General features: G+C 38.8%; 1 protein-coding gene across 3 annotated transcripts in view; it reads right to left on the bottom strand.

The window, feature by feature from the left end:
* The window catches only part of susd6 (sushi domain containing 6), a 63,255-nt gene that overhangs the window by 25,938 nt on the left and 14,520 nt on the right, over positions 1-22,797 (bottom strand). The window contains exons 2-3 of one of the 3 annotated variants that reach the window (XM_061885894.1): positions 17,465-17,569; positions 10,558-10,729 (exon numbers count right to left, since the gene is read on the bottom strand). In XM_061885894.1, the coding sequence (XP_061741878.1) occupies positions 10,558-10,684 (127 nt within the window). In that variant the 5' untranslated portion in view covers positions 10,685-10,729; positions 17,465-17,569. The remainder of the gene's footprint in view (positions 1-10,557; positions 10,730-17,464; positions 17,570-22,797) is intronic. The other 2 variants (XM_061885893.1, XM_061885892.1) reach the window with 2 other exon arrangements.

The raw sequence follows: 22,797 nt of genomic DNA, 5'->3' as shown, positions 1-22,797 counted from the left end.
AAAACAGTAAGTGATTGTTTTGTTATGTCTGTAGGTAGTAGTTGCATTGTGATGCGTTTGTGAAATTATTGCGCCACAGTATGTTTAAAATGAGCCAAAAACTTAAATATTACATGTTATTATTATTTTACCAGGGCTGCTACTACATTACATTAATACTTAGTGTGTATATAAAACTTTTGTGGAGGTTTTTAGAGCGTCACATAGGCGGTGTACAGCAACTTAATTGGCTTCATTGTTTGTTGAATTTCGCTAACATTTATTTACGATTTAGAATGCATTAAAAAAAAAGAAAAACATACTTGTGCTTTTGTCATGCCAGTATTGTGAATGATAAACAAATTATCCGTCCGAGTCAACCAACTCTTGTTGGATATGGACAGTTGGAGATCATTTAGAAAAATACACAAATGGTAGTGTAATGTGGTGAATAGATGATTCAAAAGCACAACACATCCTAGAAGTATTGATGGCTGATGAGTCATACTGTAGAGCTGTTCCTTCCTCTTAAATTTTCATTAAAATAAATGGCACATAAATATGCCGTTCCAAAGAAAGAGAGATCATTAAATAGACAGCACTCATCATCAGACATCTGTGTAAACGCAATGATGGTTTGCTGTGCAGACTGATGGCCGCCCTTTAAACGAACAACTGCCTGGCAAGTGGGTGAATAAAAGGCAGCAACAGCAAACCTTTATAAAAAACCCTCTAACACACTGAGACTACAGTACACAACTGAGGAAAGTGACATGCTGAAACCGAGACACCAGCTCTGCAACAACTGTTTCCTACAACATGCAGTGTATACTTAGTCGACCGCTTACCCCATACACCAGATGATAAAAAATGTCCCTCTGTGTGTGTAGCTAAACAGGCAATGTCAACATATTTTTTTGGTGTTATATATGAATAACAAGTTCCCACTGTACACCAGGAATATCCCTCCTAACATAAACTTTGGTGTCATATCACTGTCACTAGCTGGACATACAAGTTACTCATAGATATTATTCATCTTTTGCCTTATAGCATAAGGCAAGCCGTACATGCTATATACTTTTTGCTGATGGCATAATAACAAAACATTTATTTAACATGAACATTGACTAAACCAACACTCCATATAACGTGCTGGTTACACTATGAGGTATGAGTTGACAGCACAAAAAGAAAACAGGATGTGATAGAGACAGGAAATTAACAAGACGTCGACAGGAAATAATAAGTGTTGGTTAGGACATCCAGATGTAGAATTATCAGAAAGCAGCACAAAGCATGTGAATTAAGTAGGGATGAAACGATAAATGGTCTTAAAGGGGTCATGTTATGATTCTTTTTCTACATTTAAAACACATCCTTGTGGTCTACATAACAGGTAAATGTGGTTCTTTAGTCAAAGTGTTGCATGCATTATGTTTGACGGACTGTGACTGTCCCTTCAGGATATGCCTTTTTGTGGGCTGTCTTATTTATGTGGTTCTACTTGGACAGCCTCTTCTCCCCGCCATCTTTGTTATAGTTTTTAGCGCTTCCATAGCGAGTCTACTGACAAATATAAGTTTAATCTAAATGCTGATTTGTATTAGAAATGACAACAGCGGAGCATGCATGTCCATAACAAGAGGATAGCTAAAATCGGCGGAATTCCGCGGATCCGCGGAAAATTCCCATCACTGTAAAATGTATGAAGATGTCCGCTGACAAGATAGGGCAGAAAACGTGACAGTACAAAGTCAATTCCAAACGTCTTGTTGGGCAGAAGTATGAAGGAAGGCAAGATTATTGTATAAATAACTCAACAATTTGATTTAAAATTTCCAGGGATCACAAATACATATGAGCTGGTACCATTGAGTTAAAAAGTTGGTTTCGCATAATAGGTCCCATAAAATGATAACAGCGAATTAAAATCATCCCCCAAAAATAGATTGATAATTTTAATTTGATAAACTCGCTCGCCTAAATGCTAACACAAAAACACGAAACAATAACGTCTTTCCCCATTAGGAAACAACATGCCCCAATTTAAACGTATACAAACATAATGCTGTGTGAGCAACTAAGATATTCAATAGTGCACATTGAACCTACAAGCTGTGCAAGACTGATCATTCTGTACTCCCAACACATACGAAACAGAGGTGTTTTAACCTTAAGCGGAACAGAGTAGGACGCCACAATGCCCGCACTTACGCACTTTCATTTAAATAAACCTTTAACTGTTACAATAAAAAACAATACTCAAAACAGTAGCTTAGCCTTTAAAGCACTAAATACTAAGACTAAAACACTATCAGTGAAGCATAGGAAACCCAAAAGATGCTAGATAGTGTGTTTTCTAACAGAGTTTCTATTTATTTTAGTTATTTAAAAAAATATATTTTGTTCCAGCACCGTTCACAGCTATAAGTCGTCTGTTTTCATCACATGATTCCACAGTATTATGGACATCTGTGTTGCTGAATCTTTTGCAATTTGTTCAATGACTAATGGAGACGTCAAAGAAGAAAGCTGTAGGTGGGAAGCGGTGTATTGCGGCTGCCTTTAGCAACACAAACACACCCGGTGGATTGGACCACACACACAAAGTACAGTGTATTAGGCAGCGATCATTTCGAAAGATCGTGTTCTGAAGAGGGTCCCTTGCGAAGGGCAGAGATGGCATCGCCACCACCCGTCGAGTGGTGCTAAAGAAAGGTGCGGGGCTGACCTTCAAGTTGTACAGGTACGACCATATAATCTCACTAAAACACTAGTAACACAATAAGCAGATAAGGGATTTTCCAGTAATATCCTAGTAAATTTGTCTAATAACATCTGAATCGCTGCCACTGTATAGTCTTTTTTTTTTCTAGTCCTTCACTCTCACTTTTCTCATCCACAAATCTTTCATCCTCGCTCAAATTAATGAGGAGATTGTCGCTTTCTCGGTCCGAATCGCTCTCACTGCTGGTGGCCATTATGGTAAACAATGTTCAGATGTGAGGAGCTCCAAAACCCGTGACGTCACGCGCATATCGTCTGCTACTTCCGGTACAGGCAAGGCTTTTTTATTAGCACCAAAAGTTGCGAACTTTATCGTCGATGTTCTCTACTAAATCCTTTCAGCAAAAATATGGCAATATAGCGAAATGATCAAGTATGACACATAGAATGGACCTACTATCCCCGTTTGAATAAGAAAATCTCATTTTAGTAGGCCTTTAATGTGTTTTGTTGGGTTCTTATTTGGAATCCTAGGATTTGCCTTCCAGAAATAAAAAAAAATACAAATAGATTTTATTTGTTACGCACTTTCATTTAAATACATCTTGAACTGCTACAATACAAACCAACATTCAAAACAATAGCTTAGCCATTAAAACACTATATACAAAGACTAAAGCACTGTCAGTGAAGCATAAGAAAAACCCAAACAATGCTTAATAGTGTATTTTCTAACAGTGTGTCTATTTATTTTAGTTATTTAAAAATATACTTTCAGTTTCAGTGTGTGTATAGGTACACTTTGAGCACATTCAACAACTCTGCGGTAACAATAATACTTGTGATAATTACATTTTTGTATGAATGGATTTATGAATGATTGGAGGATTAATGTGTTTGGTTGGCTTCTTAATTGGATTCTTAGGATTTTCAAAACATACACAAAAACATACAAAAAGGCACCACTTGAACAGCCAGTTCCAAAAAACCCAGCTGCACACTACCTACTCAGATGACAGCAATCAACAGAAATGCAGCAAGATAGCGCATGTACAGGCCAGCCCTTCCAGTCAGCTCATTATCAACCTGTCAGATGGGTGGTTAATTTCAAGTGCAGTCATCTGACTACAGTTTGTGCCCTTATGCACTATGGAGGGCCTTACTTTAAAGGAGTAGACATACTTTATGTTAAAAGCTTCCAACAACGCTGATGCTATACTAAAACTAAAAGCCACATGGAAGGATTAATCGATTGCTAATGTAGAGAACGTTGTGCCATGTTAGGAATAGTATTTCTTAAAAGGGACACATTGCAGTTCTGTAGTAATTTGAAACACATTATGCATACCTACCACTAATATGTTCTGTGGGCCAGAGAATGTTCACGCATACAAAATATTAAACCTCATTTGAACAAGAATGGGTCTACCGAAAGGCAGCAGAAGAAGCTAGCTATATAAATATAAATGATAAATGGGTTGTACTTGTATAGCGCTTTTCTACCTTCAAGGTACTCAAAGCGCTTTGACATTACTTCCACATTTACCAATTCGCACACACATTCACACACTGATGGAGGGAGCTGCCACGCAAGGCGCTAACCAGCACCCATCAGGAGCAAGGGTGAAGTGTCTTGCTCAGGACACAACGGACGTGACGAGGTTGGTACTAGGTGGGGATTGAACCAGGGACCCTCGGGTTGCGCACGGCCTCTCTCCCACTGCGCCATAGGACTGCTCAAGGCCTTGGAGAGTGTGGATGTGTAAGACATTCAGTGTCAGGGTCTGGTGTCTTGCTACGTAGGCTGGTAACTTGTTTGAACAAGTTGCTAATGTTGACATAGAGTGGCATCTAACACCATACTTCTACTGTTACTGTGAGCCTGTGAAGAACATACTAAATGGAGGGTGGACTTCATCCCGAATGGATTTTATGAATCAGAAAATTATAAACCAAGACCACACAAAAGAGAAACCCAGAAACATAATGACAAGTATAAGAAAAAGACCAGAGGCAAGCGCAACAGAATACAAGAGAGAGGCTTGGGGATATATTTAGCAGCTCATTAGTCAGAGATGTCTTCTGCTCAGCAGGCTGATCCCTTAGATGACGCCCTTTGGAAATTATTATAACTGCCTGGTACATCAACCACACACAATTCGCCAGAAAAACAATTTGAAAACTAACTCTGTACAACCTCCTCCTTCCCTCCTTGATATATACAAATACGGAACCACTGAAGCACCTGCCAAAATAACACGCTTCGCAAGACGCCTGACAGTCTGCCCACCAAATTAAAATGTGATTAAGATTATGTTCCAAAAATGACATCCTATGGCAGAAGGTGACCAACAATAACTCCCATTTGGGATCTGCAACCAGTAATAGAGCTGTCTGTTTAAAAAGAATAAAATGGGGCACAAGGCACCTGTCCAGTAGCAATATCTGTTTCCATGGAGCATTTTGTCACCTGCAGAGGTGTTTGAAAGTTCCCTTAAGGGACGGATTGGCTGAAAGAGCTGTTAAGTGACATTGGATGAGAACAGAGAATTATCGCCGAAGTGATAAACACACATAGTGAAAGAGTGAAGCTGAAGAATTGAACTTGACTGCCCTTAATGGTCTCTGGTCCCAGCTGGGTAAAGGCCTTAAAGGTAGAAATGAAAAAGACGAGAGATTAGGTGGGAGATGAGGGGTGGTGCTATGTTTCACTGCAGTGGTAATTGCATGCTGGTGATCGAGTGGGGCTACAGCTTGCAGTGGTTTGGCCTGTGGCTTCTAACACCCCCTGAAAGCCCTCTTTGTTCTCACATTTCATAAAGCTGGCCAGTAGTCAGCGTATTGCCTTACTCCGGCATGACTACAAACCGCCAAGCTAACAGGACTTCAGGGAGTAATCCTCTACAATTAATTGCCATGCAACTATTGTTCCCAGGCTTCACTGTTTGTTAAAAACTGTCTCTAGAAAGGACTAGAAAAGTTGGGTGTGCAAGACCACATGCTCTGATACTTTATGTATTGTATACACACTTTTTTGTCTGGCCACAGACCATTATATGTATATTTTTTAAGGAAGTAAGGCATGGCTTGTTGCGATATTTCCCTCTGTGGTTGAAGGAATGATGCTACGCAAGCTTCTGCAGACTACCGGTACAGTGTTTTTAAAAAGAAGTGGGAGTAGTCAAGCGTTTCCTTGAACAAGTCAAGATTCAAGGAATTGCTAATATCTTTGAGTCGACACTACACACCGATGTGAAGGCAGTGGGAAATGGCATCTTGAGTGCATTTTCTCAAAAACAAATTACAGAGCATATTACAAGTGCCACGATCCAGCAACTTTCCCACCCTATGAAGCCACTTTTTTCATGGTCCCAGGCATAGCCATTTCCTGTTCTCACACATGAACATAATATATAAACACTAGCGCCACGCATAGCCCACAACAGGGGACTTCTAGTGCTGGCTAACATTTTCCAAAACAGCTGTAACTCTACATCAGTGGAGAAGGTTTTTAAATGGGTATTGTTTATAATGTTACCAGACCCATAAAATGTGCCTTTGCCCTGCTGACAACTGTCTCTGTTATAGCAGAAAACAAGGCATGCCATCATTTGAATATAACCTTTTATTCACCCAGTTGCGTCTTTGTTCTTGCAGCTCTGCCTCTATGTCTAACCAATTTCCTGTGTAACAAACCGCACAAACAACCCGCTAGACATCAGTTCTACAGATGCATCCTTAGATGGATGCCATTTAAAAAGAAACACCAAGGGTATCTACATATACCAACTTCTTGTCTGGAGAAAATAAAAATATCAAAAAGGGTGAATCATATGAAATGAGGAATGACAAATTACCACCACATGTGTGAGACTATTTTATGCAAATGACCGATAGAACAGTTTAGTTCCCAATTCTAGTCAAACCGCAAACTGGTGTTTAGTTTAGAAGGGCCTGCAATACTCCTGTCAGGAGTGACAACATTTTATATTCATGAAAACTTCCAGAGCAATCTCCAGCCCTGAAATCTGTCAAGGGATTACCTGTGTGAATTATGTATAGTGAGAAGGAGGCCATCTTTAAGAACATCATTCAAAGAGCTCATGTTCTCTTCTTCCGTCTTGCATCTATCACTATGTAGCATTAAATTATACTGTGCCTCTAAATAACAGGTTTTCCCTCGACACATATGTTTGTATTACGGTATATTATCACTATTGTGCATTAAATGTGTTAAGGAAAAGTCCTAAATTACCTTGAAGGGAATTTTGACGTTCTCTTTTGTAAGTGATGTTTGGAAGAGACTTTAGAGCTGTAGTGTCCCACTGGTCAAAGGTCATTTGACTTTCACTAAGCAACCACATACTCCCACTATAGCTTGCTTTATCCTGTTCCGTAGAGTACTAACTAGTAGTACAACTAAGGACAATTTTGACTAGTCATGGACTACACTAATGAATAGTCAACTAATCGGAAGATGAAGTATGAACCTATTCAATGGCTCTAATTTAGCCATCGCCTTTTAAATTCAGCTTGAGCTATTTTTAAACAAAGGATAACTAACAATATAGATCACTACTTCAATCACAAATATTTATTTATACTGTAACTGTGCTGGTCATTTGGCTGCTAAAAAAACAATAACGCTAAAACGTTTGTTCATTTCAAAGCAAAAACATGCATATTGCTAGTAAGAACAAGGAATCTATTTGAATGTAAACTAAATAGCAGCAATCAAAACAAGTCAACACCAAAGCTGTCTACTGTAGCTCAAAAAGAAAATATAATTTTGTGATGATGATGTGTTTAAAAAGATGCACAGGCTGGGCGATTTATCGATATACACAATACATCGCGGGTTTGTCTCTGTGCGATATAGAAAATGACTATATCGTAATATTCGAGTATACGTTCTCACACAGTACTTTTAGCTGCGGGCGTACCCTTCAGGCTTTCCTCGCTCTTTCCTGTGTCTCCTTCTAACAGACAAGCAGGCGCACATTCTTACATACGTCACAAACTGTCACGTCACACTTCACATACACGCCCTCGCCCAGCAGAGAGATAGTGGCCTGGCTAACGTTAGCTGCTAACGTAGCCGTACGAGAGAAAGATGTTGCGGATCTGGTAACAAATGAAGAAAGACTAAATTCCCGATAAAAACAACAGGGTTTCCATCGTCTGGCGGTGGTTCGGCTTCAAGTGGGAATATGTCGAACAGACAACCGTAATATGTCAAGTGTGGGGGGAAAAAGCGTTGCTATAAAAAGTAGCATTACTGCTAATATGTAGCAGTAATGCTACATATTAAAGTCACTCGCTAAAGTATGAAGAGAATTTCATAACTTAGTAACATACCACATAGTGAAGGACGAATATTATTTGATTTCCTATTATGCAGCTCATTTTTATTTGACACTTAATATGTCTTTGACAATCTTGCAATTTATGTTTTGGAAATGACTTGAATGTTTGTGCCATTGCTTAATAACTTTAATAAATGCACTTTTGGTCAATTGACTTAGTGGTGATTTCCCTCTCTGCATGAAAGTTCAAAAGTATCATATATTAATGCAGTATGAAGAAAAATGTTTTAATGTAGACACATAGAATCATCATACTGCTGTGATTATATGCATCAAATATCGTAAAATATATCATATATCGCGATATGGCCTGAAAATATTGCGATACTAAAAAAAGGCAATATCGCCCAGCCCTACACACAGGTATATGGACAAAGTTTAGCTGATGATAGTTAAATATTTTTTTAACACAACATCATCTCTCTGTTGTTAGCTAGCTAACAACAGAAATCATAGATCGCATCCTCCAGATGTCCAACAAGCCTCCACTTTAAATGCTTCCTCATCTCAGACGTACTGCCATGAAACGCAACGTCCACTTTGGCGTTAAATGTTTCCATACTTTTATACCTCAGTGTTGTTGCCAGTGGCCGCAGCCATTTTTCTCTTCCTGTTGCTGCTTGTCACTGGTCACACTGACTCAAGAACGTTTGTTTCTGCTCGGAAAAACAAGATCAATGACGTCAACGACTACTATAACTTTATCGATTTTTGTCGGCAAAATGTTGCACCTCTAGTATAAAGTATTTTGCATTTTATTTCATAATTGTTCAGTTCAGTTTAATTTTATTTTAAGCATGCATAAGATACAATGTACTGCATCACATATTTCTAGTTGTTTCATTACAGCACGTCCGAAAAGGAAAAGCAAGAAGCTGAGTTTATTTAATCCTACCCCTTTTTATATCATAGCAATTTTATCCCATTTCCTTGTTCTCTGTAACAGAACAGTGAATACAAAAATAATACATAAATAGTATACCATAGTCAGTAAACAAGTATTAAATACATAAATAATATTTAGCTTAAAAAAAAAAAGGTTCAAGATCCATCTATTTTCTGCCGCTTGTCCCTTTCGGGGGGGTGCTGGCGGTTCAAGATGTTCATCATAATTTTTGTCCTCTGTACTTTGTCAACACTTTGAACAATCTGTTAAACTAAATCATATTGGTGCTTAAGGTGAATCCACGCCATAATTTAAATCCACATACAGATATACTAAAGGTTTTAAGTGTTGTGCCAGCATACAAATGTTTTAAATGACTATTTCCTCTATGGTTATATTTCTCCTCGTTTATATGGATTAGAAAATTACAACTTTTAGGAGTGGCGCCAACATTTTGCAAATGCGTGATAAATCAAATGCTTTACAGTTTAAATATCAAGACTTAGATTAAAGTAATAATATTTGAGCTTAAAATGTCAGTTACCACTTGAAGAATCAAAGTCCTATAAGTAACATGCGGATCCAATGTGTCCTGCACGGATCTGAGCGCACACACACAGCACGTGGCCTGGGGATTTAAGGATACATTTAGCTGGACTAGCTTAGCAGTGTATTGGACCCTGAACGTGACCGTCAGAGATGCCCCTGTGGGCTCAACATGAATCATGTGTTACATAAGAGATGCAAGGGACTTGGGTGCTCCCGCCATCTCTATTGTTTTGTTTGCACACTTATACACACATACACCCACTTATGTATTCAAGGTATCTCAAACAAAAAAGTAAACCTATTAGCACTTTCAACACACCCTACAACACTTTTAAATTCACACATACATGGTCGCCATGAACCTAGCAGCACGGACATCTGGCATATTTCACAAGCAGGCGTTTTGTTTTGTGTGTGTGTGTGTGTGTGTGTGTGTGTGTGTGTGTGTGTGTGTGTGCAGATGGCGTGTGCGTGTGTAGGAGGGATAGCTGAAGTGGAAAGGAAGCTGGCACAAGCAAATGGTTCCAAGTACGTCAACATTGTATTTTTGTGTGTGATACAAACCTGTAGTGCTTGATAAAAGCAGATTAGATTACCTTTTAATTGCAAAACAATTCAGAGTTAAGTGTACAGCAATATATGATGATGAATTAACTATTTTCCTCCCACTGAAAAGCAAAAGTTGACCCAGAGGCTGGTGGAGGCTAATAACAAACACTTGCTCACTCTGCTAAAAGCTCTCAGAGGACATGAACTGTCATAGCTGATTAAAACCTTGTGACAGCAACATGACCGCAGCAGACAAAATTATCCCCGCGTCCCACTCAATATTGCAGGACACTGTTGTGAATCATTAGGCCGATGAAATAACCCATGGAGTGGGAGGGACTGCAACCTGACCGACCCAGGGGTAAAGGAAGACAATTTAATCTGACCGACCTGCAAGACGAGCGGAACAAAACCACAACGGAGTCGATAAAACCAGGTGAAGGCGGCAATTTACTGCGTGTGCCTTGTGTTGGCGAGTCAAGAGTGTCTGCGTCTTACCTGATGCGCGGCCATGAGGGAGCACAGTGAAGAGGAGGAGGAGCGCAGGGAAGGCCAGCCTGCCTGCCAGGGAAGAGGAGGAAGAGGAAGGGTCTCTCGTCTGAAACGCTACCATTCCATTGCACATGTTTTCCTCCGACGGCCGGCGAGAGTCCTCTACGGCTTAACCTGTCTGTGCCGAAGCGTGAGGTGGAGGAGAGGGAGGGAGAGCATGGATTACTATCCACAGTCAGCATCACATTACATAACCAACAACAACAGACATGCTTGTAAAAAGGTTGTAAGCCATAGTGTCACTCAAACAAGCCTTCTCTTCGCAAACAGCTCCCTAATGAGTGAATGAGTGGCAATTTGAGTTCCTTTCACCGTCGATTCCAACACACGGGCAATTTCTTGATTTCCCTCACGAAAACCACTGGTAGCAGCAAAAACACGGCAAAAAAAAAAAAAAAAAAATCGACCTTCTGTCCATGCCCCTTGGCTTCCAACCAACATCTAAATAAAATTATTCGTTAATGCCGTGATGGAGATGATGCAACAGGAACACACTTCCTTGCTACTAATGAGACATTACAAAAGGAAACTAGGTAAAAGAGCTGGCCGGTAAAAGGATAGCAATAGACACGTGATCTGTGGGCGTCGTGGTTCAGATGCTAGAGCGGCCGACCAGAAACGTGAAGGTTTCTGGTTTGAATCCAGCTTCCGCCATCCTAGTCAGTGCCGTTATGTACTTGAGCAAGAGATTTCATCAGCCACACCTTGTGTAAATGTAGCTCATACAGTATGTAAGTAATGGGTTTCTCAATGTAAAGCGCTTGGAGTCACTAGGCGAAAAGCGCTATATAAATATAATTCACTTCAATATAAATAAAAAATGTGTTTGATAAAAACTACAATATATGTATTTTCTTCCTTGTCAGAACAAACAGGAAGTGACACACTAACAGCAAATCAGATAACAGTATCAAATAAGCTTGGTTGCGCCATCTTGGTGTTTTACGGTTGATTCTTTGAATGGAGTGAGAAGAGAAAGTAAAAATGAGTGCTGAAGAGGGTGACAAAATTGCCGATAAAACAGGTAAAGTCACCTCGCCGGCATGGCAGTTTTTGGGGGATTTTTAAAAAACAGACCGCTGTCACGCAGAGGCGCTCGTAACCAGTAATACCACACCACCTTAGCAGCGCTCACCTTTGAGCTCAGCCGGCACTAAACCTGCAGAAAATAGTTATTCTCAGGTTTCTCTATGTTTATATTTTCACACCTTGCACTATTTTGTTCCACTTTATTAAGCATTTCTTACATATTCATTATATTTGCAGTTTACTTTTCTTGTTGAGTCTTCACTGTGATTTTAGAATTTTGTTTACATTGATTGAGTGTTTTCCATGTTTGTGTTGACATTTCCTTTTTGCCTTGCCAGCTGAGGGGATTACAATCAGAGGAATACTACATTTGAAATAATAATGTTTACATTTAATATATTTTTCTCCAGATCCTTATTTTCGATTATCATCAATATTTTCTTTACGACCTATCAAATTCGACCGATATTAAACACTTGTATCGTTATACAGTTTTCAGCCATATTGTCTTGCCCTTCTTGGTAGGTAAGAAAAATAAATCTGCACCGCATTTATCATGTTCAGTGACGATTCTTGGTGTCACTGGCATCTTATCTTAAATCATCCATTAATCAATTTAAAAAAAGTACTTAGTTAAAAAAGGTATATCACACAAGTGAGTACACGCCTCAACATTTTAGTCACCATTTTATCATTTTAGTAATGTCTATCTTCTCAGGTGACAATACAACAAACATTTAACATGAAAATACTTAAAGTAGTCAGTGTAAAACATGTTTCAACATTAAATCTATATTTATTCATTGCAAATGACTCAACATACAGCCATTATTGTCTAAAAGTTGGAAGCCAGTGAGGAGCAAGATAGTTGTGTCTTGCTTACAGTCAAGTTTAGGTTAGCGCCACGGTCTGCAGCTGCATGAATGCGGCCAACACTGGGGATGTACTCTGACATTCTGGAGCAGAGCATGATTACCAGGGCACTTTTCCAAGAAGATAACGTGCTCAAGCACACCTCCGAGGATGACGAGAGCATGGCTGAGGAATCTGAATGAGAAGGTTATGGAGTGGCCAAGTATGTCTCCAGACCTAGACCCAATTGACCACCTTTGGGTCAAGCGGGGGGTGAAGGACCGCAAGCTGTCCAACATCCATCACGTCTGTGATGCCAGCATGAAGGACTGGGAGTAACATGGACTCCGTGCCAAAGAGGATTAAGGCAGTGCTCGATAATGATTGTGCTCACGTAAGATATTGACAGTGTGTAAACAATTTGGACACAATCCCTTGTGCTGCAGCTATTTACACAACAATGGCTGTGTGCAACGACTTATTAGGATAATATATGTTTTATGCTTTTCGAGCTGCACACTGACTACTCTAATTCCAAGTTAAATTTCTGTGGTATTATCCATTAACAATTTATAATTGAATGGTTGCTGAATTAGGAAGGGTATAATCATTTTTCTTAAATGGTGTATGTTCTTGACAAAATACTGATACGATCTGGGAAAACAACATACTGTAGCCTTGCGCTGTGGCATGTTGCAGTGTTTTGACTGGTTACTATCAAATGTGAATGGGAAAATTCTGTTTCCCTGAACATACGGAGGATGGCACCAAGCGGGGGGGGAAAAAGCTACTGTAAGGATGACTGTGAAAGCAGCAGCAAGCAAGATTAAAAATGATTGACATACGTACACAGATACACGACTGACAATTCTGTCTCTTTGATACCAACTCAACATCGTAAAATAATGCCCGTTTTGGCCAAAAATACTATTTTAACTTTCTTTCTCTGAAAACTCAATTTGCAATTCCACTTTTTGGTAAAAACTACAAAAACAATAAGTGTTGAGGTTTGGCGACATCATAATGTTAATTATGATGAAATAAGAAAATGAAAATGCTAAATAAACATTAGGCATATAAATAAAAGACAAATATTTGTGTCTGTAGTCATTATTTGTATTATCATTTTTCTCTTATGATATAATGTTTTTTCTGTTTATTTCATTTCTACAATGTTATGGTACTTGTAGATTAAGTACATAACTTAGAGGTCTTAGCAGTAGAGCAGAACCGGAAGTATAGGGCAAGAACGAGTTGTAAATAAAGCAAGTGGACGTAATCACGCTCTCTGGGCTTGTGGAGGTGGATCTGCTGTCACACGGCAAATACTTCGCCTTTTTTAGGACAAACTCTTCTCTTTCACTTTTATGCATAGCTTTCCATGCTAATTATAGAAACAGAGTCACAAAACTTGCACAACAGAACTCTGCTGTGTCATAAAAGGCCCTTTTCCACTGCAGGAACTATTTCAGGAACGTTCCCATTTAAATAAAGTTTCACCAAAAACTACCAGATAGATTTAGTTCTTCAGGAACCATATATAGTACCTGCCAGCTGGGTGAGACTTTCAAAAGATTCCTGGAACTTTCGAGGGGGCGGCTGTGATTTTGACTGCTGATTGGTGGAATACAGTTGGGAGTGTTCCTAAAACTTATTTTTTGAACACACAACCACCATTACAGAATGCCAGACAACTTGTTTATTTCTTATTTCTTGTGTATTTCCATTAGGACATAAGAAGAAAGAAGAAAAGGAGCCAGTGCGGGTGAAATTTTCACCCATTTTATCATTTTAGATGCTGTAAAAATAGTCAAGTGACGTGTCATTTGTGTAGCCTCAACCCGAATTAACCAAATGCTAATGCTGAATCAGATGTGTTTTTGTTGTCCCTGTCCAATAAACACTGATATTTATTCTGAATATATTGTTATTTACAGCTGAAATGGACCACAAGGACTCGCCTGACCCGCATAAATTCATAATTTACTGAGAAGATGACTTTCTGTTGGCTGGACACTGAGGACAAAAGCTTGCCTTTTTATGAACAAATCCCTACACTTTGTTTTTAAATCATATTGTTTGTATTTAATTAGTTTGTATTTCATTTATTTACATTTTAGTAAAAGAAATATGACCTAATATTGTCTGTTTATTTACATACTAAAACACTAATTGATAAGTCGTTTAGTTCCAGTAACTCAAGGTTCGTTTTAGTTCCTAAACTTTTGGTGGAAAGGGTCCTGGGAAAGCAGGTGTGTGTACGAGGTGTGTTGTGAGTGGATTTATTACGCACACCGCCACAGTTCCATTAAACAGTAATCTGTATATGAATGAAGGCGAACCCAGAAGCACCAAATCCGCATTTGTGGCGGGGCAAATTTTATTTGTGGCCACAAATTGGATTACTATTTTCAAATTGAGTAATTGTAGAGCCTTAATGTGTTGGTAAATTAAGGGCTTAACTATATTTTTATTGCAGTGCATACTACTTTTTAGCTGTGTTACTAACTTCCTACTTAGAGAGGAGAAGTGAGAACTGGTAGAGCGTTTGACAGCCTACCCGCAAGAGAGAGAAGTCGACATACACACACACAAGCGCCTGCTGAGCTAATGGCAACCGTAATGACAAGGTTACCATTAGAGGGCAGGGGATATGATGGCAGGTCTGCTGTGTGGTCACTGACAGAGGACTCAGAGCTACTTTGATGATGACATTACTGCACATGTATAAGGTATCAATGTACACCTTGCCAACAAATAAAAATGCTCGCAATGCCAATGTCAGTGTGTTGCCTGTAAAAAATTCCAGCTGAGATGAGCACTCTGGTAAATCAATCTCAGTATATTTATTGAGCTACGTGTGATTCTAGGAAGCTAAAGGTAATTGGAAGAGAGCGAGACATTTCCAATACACAAAAAGCAGGGCGATGCACCAAACCGATCATCGTCTTCCTAATGTTCTCAATGTTTTTTTTATGGCACAGCACACTTGCATGCGGTGGAAGTCTGTGGGAGAGAATGAATCAGACCAGATTTGGCAAGGCACTTTGAGCCAGAGGGCATAAACACATGCACGAAGACCTACTGTATGTCAACCTTTTGATTTTATTTCCTATTAGGGACTCCAAGTCTCGGTGAGGGTTGCAGCGGAAAAAAAAATCAATGACAAACTAAAGTCAGACAGAACAAAAATGTAAGTTGTTTAGCTACAAAGATTCCGCTGAGATGGCATTTCCAATGAGCTCTTGGCTGAGCACTTGCAGAGGTTGGAGTATTGACCGGCTGGTATGTTTGCAAAGTGAAAACTTAAGCACAATTATGTTAATTGCTCACACACAAGCAAAAGGGTAATGTTGACGTCATAACCTACGCAGTGAGTATCATAACATTGCACTACACTGACAGGATGAATACAAATCCTAATGCGTTCACTCGATTTGCATTTTTATGGTGCATTGTGGTGCAACAATCATATAGGAACTCTCCAAATTAGTGCCACTATCACACCATCTGTTTGTTTAGATTTGCAAATCAAGTTGACTAGCACTTCAGTAAAGCCTATGTTGATGATATAGTGTCTTCTATGACAATAATACAAAAGAAACACATTCTTTTTGAACCCACAATATGTCTGCCGACAGCACATACTGACAATAGTCTATGCAGGAAAGAAATAGACTCAGTCTTCCCACTGTATTTAAATAGTGCTTTTATGGAGGGTTCACGCAGGGTGGCATCCATAGCTAAAGCATTATGGGTGTAGAGAAAAAATGTGATTTGTCATTTAGGGTGTGGATTGAGCATATGATTAAAGTACCTAAGCTGCATTATGATCTCATCGAATAGTTGAGAACAACAAGATTTTTATCTTGCAGAAGAATATGACTGTAGAGTGAGCAAAGACAATGTTAATGTGAAGATGAGCTTTAGCTTGTGCAGTATGTGCTTTGTCCAAATCCTTGCATTACTGTAACCATGTGGTCATGTGATGCTGCTGGGTTAAACTTAGAATTAAGCATAAAAAAATATTAATACTAATAGATTTGATTTGTTATGCACTTTTCATTTAGAAAAAGCTTAAAGTGCTACAGTACAAACCAATATTTACAACGATAAAAGCGTAGCCATTAAAAGATAAAATACTACAACTAAAACATAAGAAACACAAAACATCCAAAATCGTGGGTTTTCTAACAGTGTGTCAATTAAATGTATTTATAACAAATGGTCAAAAGTTTCCCCTAGATTGCCACAACATATTGGGCGGTGGGGGCTTGGTCATCAGGACATCATCATATATATGACATCATGATAAATTTGATTTGGAATGATGCATATATTTTCTTTAAAAGGCTAAAAAAAAGTTTTATGTATTTTTAAAAACAAATATATGTGTTATTATTTATTAATACCATTGTTTATTATATTAGCACAATCAGAACCAGCATTATTGGCCAAGTATGTTTAACACACAGAGAATTTGACTTGGTAGACTGTGCTCTGTTCGTTTAATGCAATTGCAATTAATAATTTAGTTTGGAATGAACTGAAAAAAGCAATCCAGTTATGCAGGATGAGGGTTTCAGCTCTAACGCTGTGAGCTTAATGCTAATTGAGTGGCTCCTTGGCACGCTAACCAAAATTAGCATGGACAATCGCAGTAGACCAGGGGTATCCACACTATGCCCCGCCAGCCTTTTCAATTTCATTCGTGAGACTTTGTGAGTTAAAGTATCGCACCACGGAGTACTTATAAACTAATCTTAAATACCAAGCGGTCTCTGAATGCTACATATTTGCTGGTATCTTGTGGACCATGTGAGAAAAATCAGATCAATGACCCTTGAAAGTACCTTACAATAATTGCACAACATTTACATATATGACACAATCCAAACAACCTTCCCTAGTCATGTTGCAAAACAAAAATGCACTCAACATGAAGTTAACACACATTGTCACACCCTATTACCTCCCTGCTTGACACTCTACATCAAGGGTTGGAGTTGGGGGTTAAATCACCAAAAATGATTCCCGGGCGTGGCCACCGCTGCTGCTCACTGCTCCCCTCACCTCCCTGGGTGTGATCAGAATGATGGGTCAAATGCAGAGAATAATTTCCCCACACATAGTGTGTGTGTGACAATCATTGGTACTTTAACTTTAACTTAAAAGCACAACCTGCTCACTGAGGATATAATGAAAAACATCCAAACCCCGTAAACAAATTCAAAATTACACCCATTTAAATCCATTAGAGTGCATGATGGGAAAAATGTAAAACACTCTATCCACACTTAACTATGTTTGGCGCATTTTAGCTGCTTGCTATTTCTGATTGATTACAAAACTTTAGGAAGGCCATCACAGAAGTAGACAAGGTAGGAGTCAAACATTTACACTCTTCATGTCCTATTATATTACCGTATTTTACACACGATAAGGCGGACCAAAAAACCTCAAATTTTCTCAAAAGCTGACAGTGCGCCTTTTAATCCGGTGCGCCTTATATATGGACCAATATTGAGCCACAACAGGTCTCGCAACTACGGTAAGCAGCCACCGACTTCATTTTACCCCGTAGAAGAAGAAGTGCGCTTCTTCTTCTACGATAAGCAGCCGTTGACTTAATTTTCCCCCGTAGAAGAAGAAGCGCGCTTCTTCTACGGTAAGCAGCCAACAACTTAATTTTCCCCCATAGAAGAAGAAGTGCGCTTCTTCTTCTACGGTAAGCATCCGCCGACGATATTTTCCCCCGTTGAAGAAGATCTGCGCTTTTTCTTCCACAGTACGCAGCCGCCAAATTCCTTTTCCCTCGTAGAAGAAGAAGAAGCGCGGTGCATGCTGGGATATATGACTGCGGGAGGGGTGCCGTTAAGAGACACGCTTACGACGCAGAGTTTAAACTCAAGGCGATCAGTCACACAGTAGAACACGGGAATAGAGCAGCAGCGAGAGAATTTAACATTAGCAGCAGCGAGAGGATTTAACATTAACAGCAGAGACACTGACTTGTTTAATGACGATTTCGACGAGACGGATGCCGTATTCGCCCAACTGTTTGATTCGAACACTGAAGAAGAAGAATGTGAGGGATTCGTGGATGAAGAATAACATAATAAAGTGAGCTTCACATGTTTATTTTGTGTGTACTGTTGTGTGACATTATCGTTTGAGCAACGTTGAGTTATTGATATATTATTGCTTTGCACTATTTCGAGCGTTACTATATTGTGATTGCACTAACGTTTGATTTACCGTAACAGTATCAGACTGTTTTTTACGTGTTTATTGAATCGGAGAAAATAATAAAACAGCTGTTTCTTCATTTTGGGAGTGAATGGAGTTGTCAGAACGCTGGTTTGTAATCTATTAATAAAGTTTGACTGACCTATCTGACTGTTTTGTTGACATTCCCTTCAGCGCAGCTCCATCTCAAGGATGCATAACGTAACCCCAGCCTCTACTGTAGCATCTATTCTATGCGCCTTATAATCCGGTGTGCCTTATAGTGCGGAAAATACGGTAATTATATATCCATCATATTAACATAATATATACCCGTATTTGGCCCATGGTCAATTTTTTTTAGCCTTTTGCGTCCCTCAAGTCAAAAAGTTTAGACACCTCTGGTAGAGAGAAACAATCTTTCACACTCACATTCATACCTTTGAACGATTTACAGTCTCAAATAAACCTAACATGCATATTTTTGGAATGTGGGAGAAAGCTGGCTACTCAAAGAAAAAACACACACAAGGGAGTTCTGTCATACAGAGATGTACGCGTGGAGGTTGGAAGACCAAAGCGGCGTAAATTTAGACGTTATTGTTGATAGTAATGTCAAAAGAATTAAGGTAGTTTACACAGGATTGAACAAGAAATGCATCAATTAACTTGAAACAGCTTTCTCTTTAACTTGCTTTCTTTACTTTCACAATTCTATTTCGGTGTGCAACCAGCTGTATCGCAACAGACAGGCTATTTATGATATTTCAGATATCTTTTAAAACTAATGGCCAACAGTACTTAAATAATAGCCTATACAGTATATCCATTCATAAAACATATTATTTAAATATGTTTTCATGTAAAAAAAAAAAAAAAAAAAATCATGTTTAAAAAACTTACTTTGCATGTGTGGCGGCATTTATCTTGCAGTGGCGGGTGCACAAGGACCATTTACATGTAGTGTGTGTATAAGTACTTTTTGAACACATTGAACAATGCGGCGATAATAATGATAACTGTGATCAATTTGGTCACAATAATCAAGGGAAGAAATGGTCATATTCCATCCATCAATCAATTTTCTACTGCTTGTCCCTTTCGGTTTGGCGGGGGGTGCTGTAGCCTATCTCAGCTGCACATGAGCGGAAGGCAGGGTACAACAGTACTTTTTGAGCACATTGAACAATGCAGCGATAATAATGATAACTGTGATCAATTTGGTCACGATAATCGTGACAGGAAATGGTCTAATTCCATCTATTTTCTACTGCTTGTCCCTTTCGGTTTGGCGGGGGGTGCTGTAGCCTATCTCAGCTTAACATGGGCGGAAATCAGGGTACAACCAGGACAAGTCCCAACCTCATCGCAGGGCCAACACAGATAGACAACATTCACACTCACATTCACACAGTAGGGCCAACTTGGTGTTGCCAATCAACCTATCCCCAGGTGGATGTCTTTGGAGGTGGGAGGAAGCTGGAGTACCCGGAGGGAACCCACGCTGTCACGGAGAGAACATGCAAACTCCACACAGAAAGATCCTGAGCCCGGGATTGAATTCAGGACTACTAAGGACCTTCGTATTGTGAGGCACATGCACTAACCCTTGTTATATTGTTCGTCTAAATCTATTTTAGGAATGTATGGCTGCCTAACCGTTATAAGAATATCGTGAACATATAAATAATTATTCCTAAAAATTTAAAATTCATTCATTTCCTGTCCCGTTGTCGTCATTTGGGTTGTGGTTGAGCAAGAGTCTATCCCAGCAGACATAAGCCAAGAAGTGGGGTACACTTATAGACAATGGAGGGACTCCAATTAGCCTATCTTGCAAGTTTTTGGGATGTTGGCGGTGCTGTTAATTTTGTTGAATTTTTTCGTCTTACTTATCGTGGACAAACTATTTTCCCCTGACTAAAATGGGATGATAATGAATCACAACACATGCACGTTGACGAAAACAATGACGAAATTAATTATTACTTAATTAATAATTTAGTCGACGAATAAAAACTGGACTAAAGTGATGGCATAGACAAAATCAAATCATGTTTAATTTAGTCTTTAGATGGGTGGGACAAGTTAGGGATCTATCCAATCACAGTAGCATGCAGGGGAGGGGCGGGGGTAATCACAGCGGGGAGCCAAACAGAACGGGAATAGATGACTGTATTATAGGGGTGTAATGATTAACTGTAAAGATGATGACCGCGGAAAAACTCCCCACGATTAGTATTACCCTTATAAATTAAACGATTGAAAAACCGAGATTGATAACTGCACTTTGATAAACTCTCGACAGACTGACTGGTGCCAGCTCGCTAGCTTGAATGCTAAAATAAAACAGGAGACATACCTCTTTCGCCCGTTAAAGCAACATACCCCATTTTTGCTGTCTGCGCAACTAGGATTATCAGTTGTGCACACTGAACATACAAATTGTACTTTAGTCTTTTAGCACGGAATTATAATGATCAATCTTTCCTCACATGAAAAAAGTTCAAGGTGATTAACAGTGTGTTCAAGTACGGATGACCAGAGTACGAAACACACAATGCCCGACAAAAGCGATACATAACTACAATAGATTTTCTTTTTTACGTACTTTTCATTTAAGTATATTTTTCAAGTGCTACCTTATAAAACAATACTTACAGTCCAACAATTACAGTTCAGCTATTAAAACAAATAAAACACAGACTAAAACACTTCAGGGAAGCATAAAAAAACACAAGACATGCAAAATTCTGGCTTTTCTAACCAAGTGTCTACCTATTTTAGTTTTTGTTTTAAAAAAAACTTTTAGGGAAATTCCACAATACTGAGATAACAATGTGAATTGTGATCATTTTGGTCACAGTAACCGTGATATGAAATTCTCCTATCATTACATACCTATTGTATTGTTACACACATCATTAAAATATGTATTCTATAACTTCAAGAAAGAGAACACATATGGAAACATTTCACCTTTGCAACGGTAGACAACAACACACGTAAACCCTGTGGCTCGATTTTCTCCTGTAAAAACAGAACCAACTATAAGCACCATCTGCAGGCTAATAATCATAAGGACATCAACAGTAAATAGGCCTCAACTAATATTTCCAAATAATTCATACTGTATTGAATCACTGTCACTATTTAAAACAGTAGAAAAGGAGCAAGACTGCTTACTCAACCACTACTTTTGTAGTATCCATAGGCGAGCTTGCCTGCCAATCTAATGAACAGGATAGCTGTGCGGTGCACTATAATCGATGTCCTCGGCACACTATTCAGCTATTAATTGAACAACTTGACAATACACAAAGAAAAACAGGTATGTGAGATATACACATTCTACATTCATAACACTGGTTGCTGTATTTCAACGGGACATTGGCCAAGATGCCAATTGTGCACACTCTGTAAAGTTATACACTATGTATGATAAATCCAGTTTGTTTCTTCATGTGAGCATTTTAGTCATATATTATTTAACATTTGAAAAAAGTGTTTAATTCCAGCTAAAATAACACAGAATGAGGTTATGGTGAAATGTACTTATTGAAATATTCATGGAGTGTAGGTTTTGTTGTGAATTTCAGTTTTAAGGATGCGCTGCAATAATAGCTCAGTAATCAAAGTGCTTCCAATACAACTTCAAAGATGCTTTGTATGTTACACTATATATATATTTTAGTTGACAAAATTACTGTAATTTTAGTCAACTAAAATATATTTTAATCAAAAGACTATGACTAAAACTCAATTAAAAACTTAACACTGGTGGGTGGGAGGAAACCGGAGCAACCGGGAAGAAAATCCATGTAAACACAGGAACTTGCAAACAGTGCAGTTATGCTCCAACAGAGATGAGAATACAGATCTCATTACTGTGAAGCAGACATGCTAATCAAATGTCATTATGTTATATATAAATACAAACTCAATATAATAAAACACTAACTAATATTAGCCGTTGGTTCCGTTTAATCAATGTCCTAATCTTTAATGATTAATCTGCGTAAATAACCTAGTAGATAATGTATTGTATAAGCCTTTTGTTTACGATAGGAAAACAAG

This window comes from Nerophis ophidion, linkage group LG24, assembly GCF_033978795.1.
Source record: "Nerophis ophidion isolate RoL-2023_Sa linkage group LG24, RoL_Noph_v1.0, whole genome shotgun sequence".
Classification (NCBI taxonomy): domain Eukaryota; kingdom Metazoa; phylum Chordata; class Actinopteri; order Syngnathiformes; family Syngnathidae; genus Nerophis; species Nerophis ophidion.
This window is presented reverse-complemented; position numbering and strand designations above follow the sequence as displayed.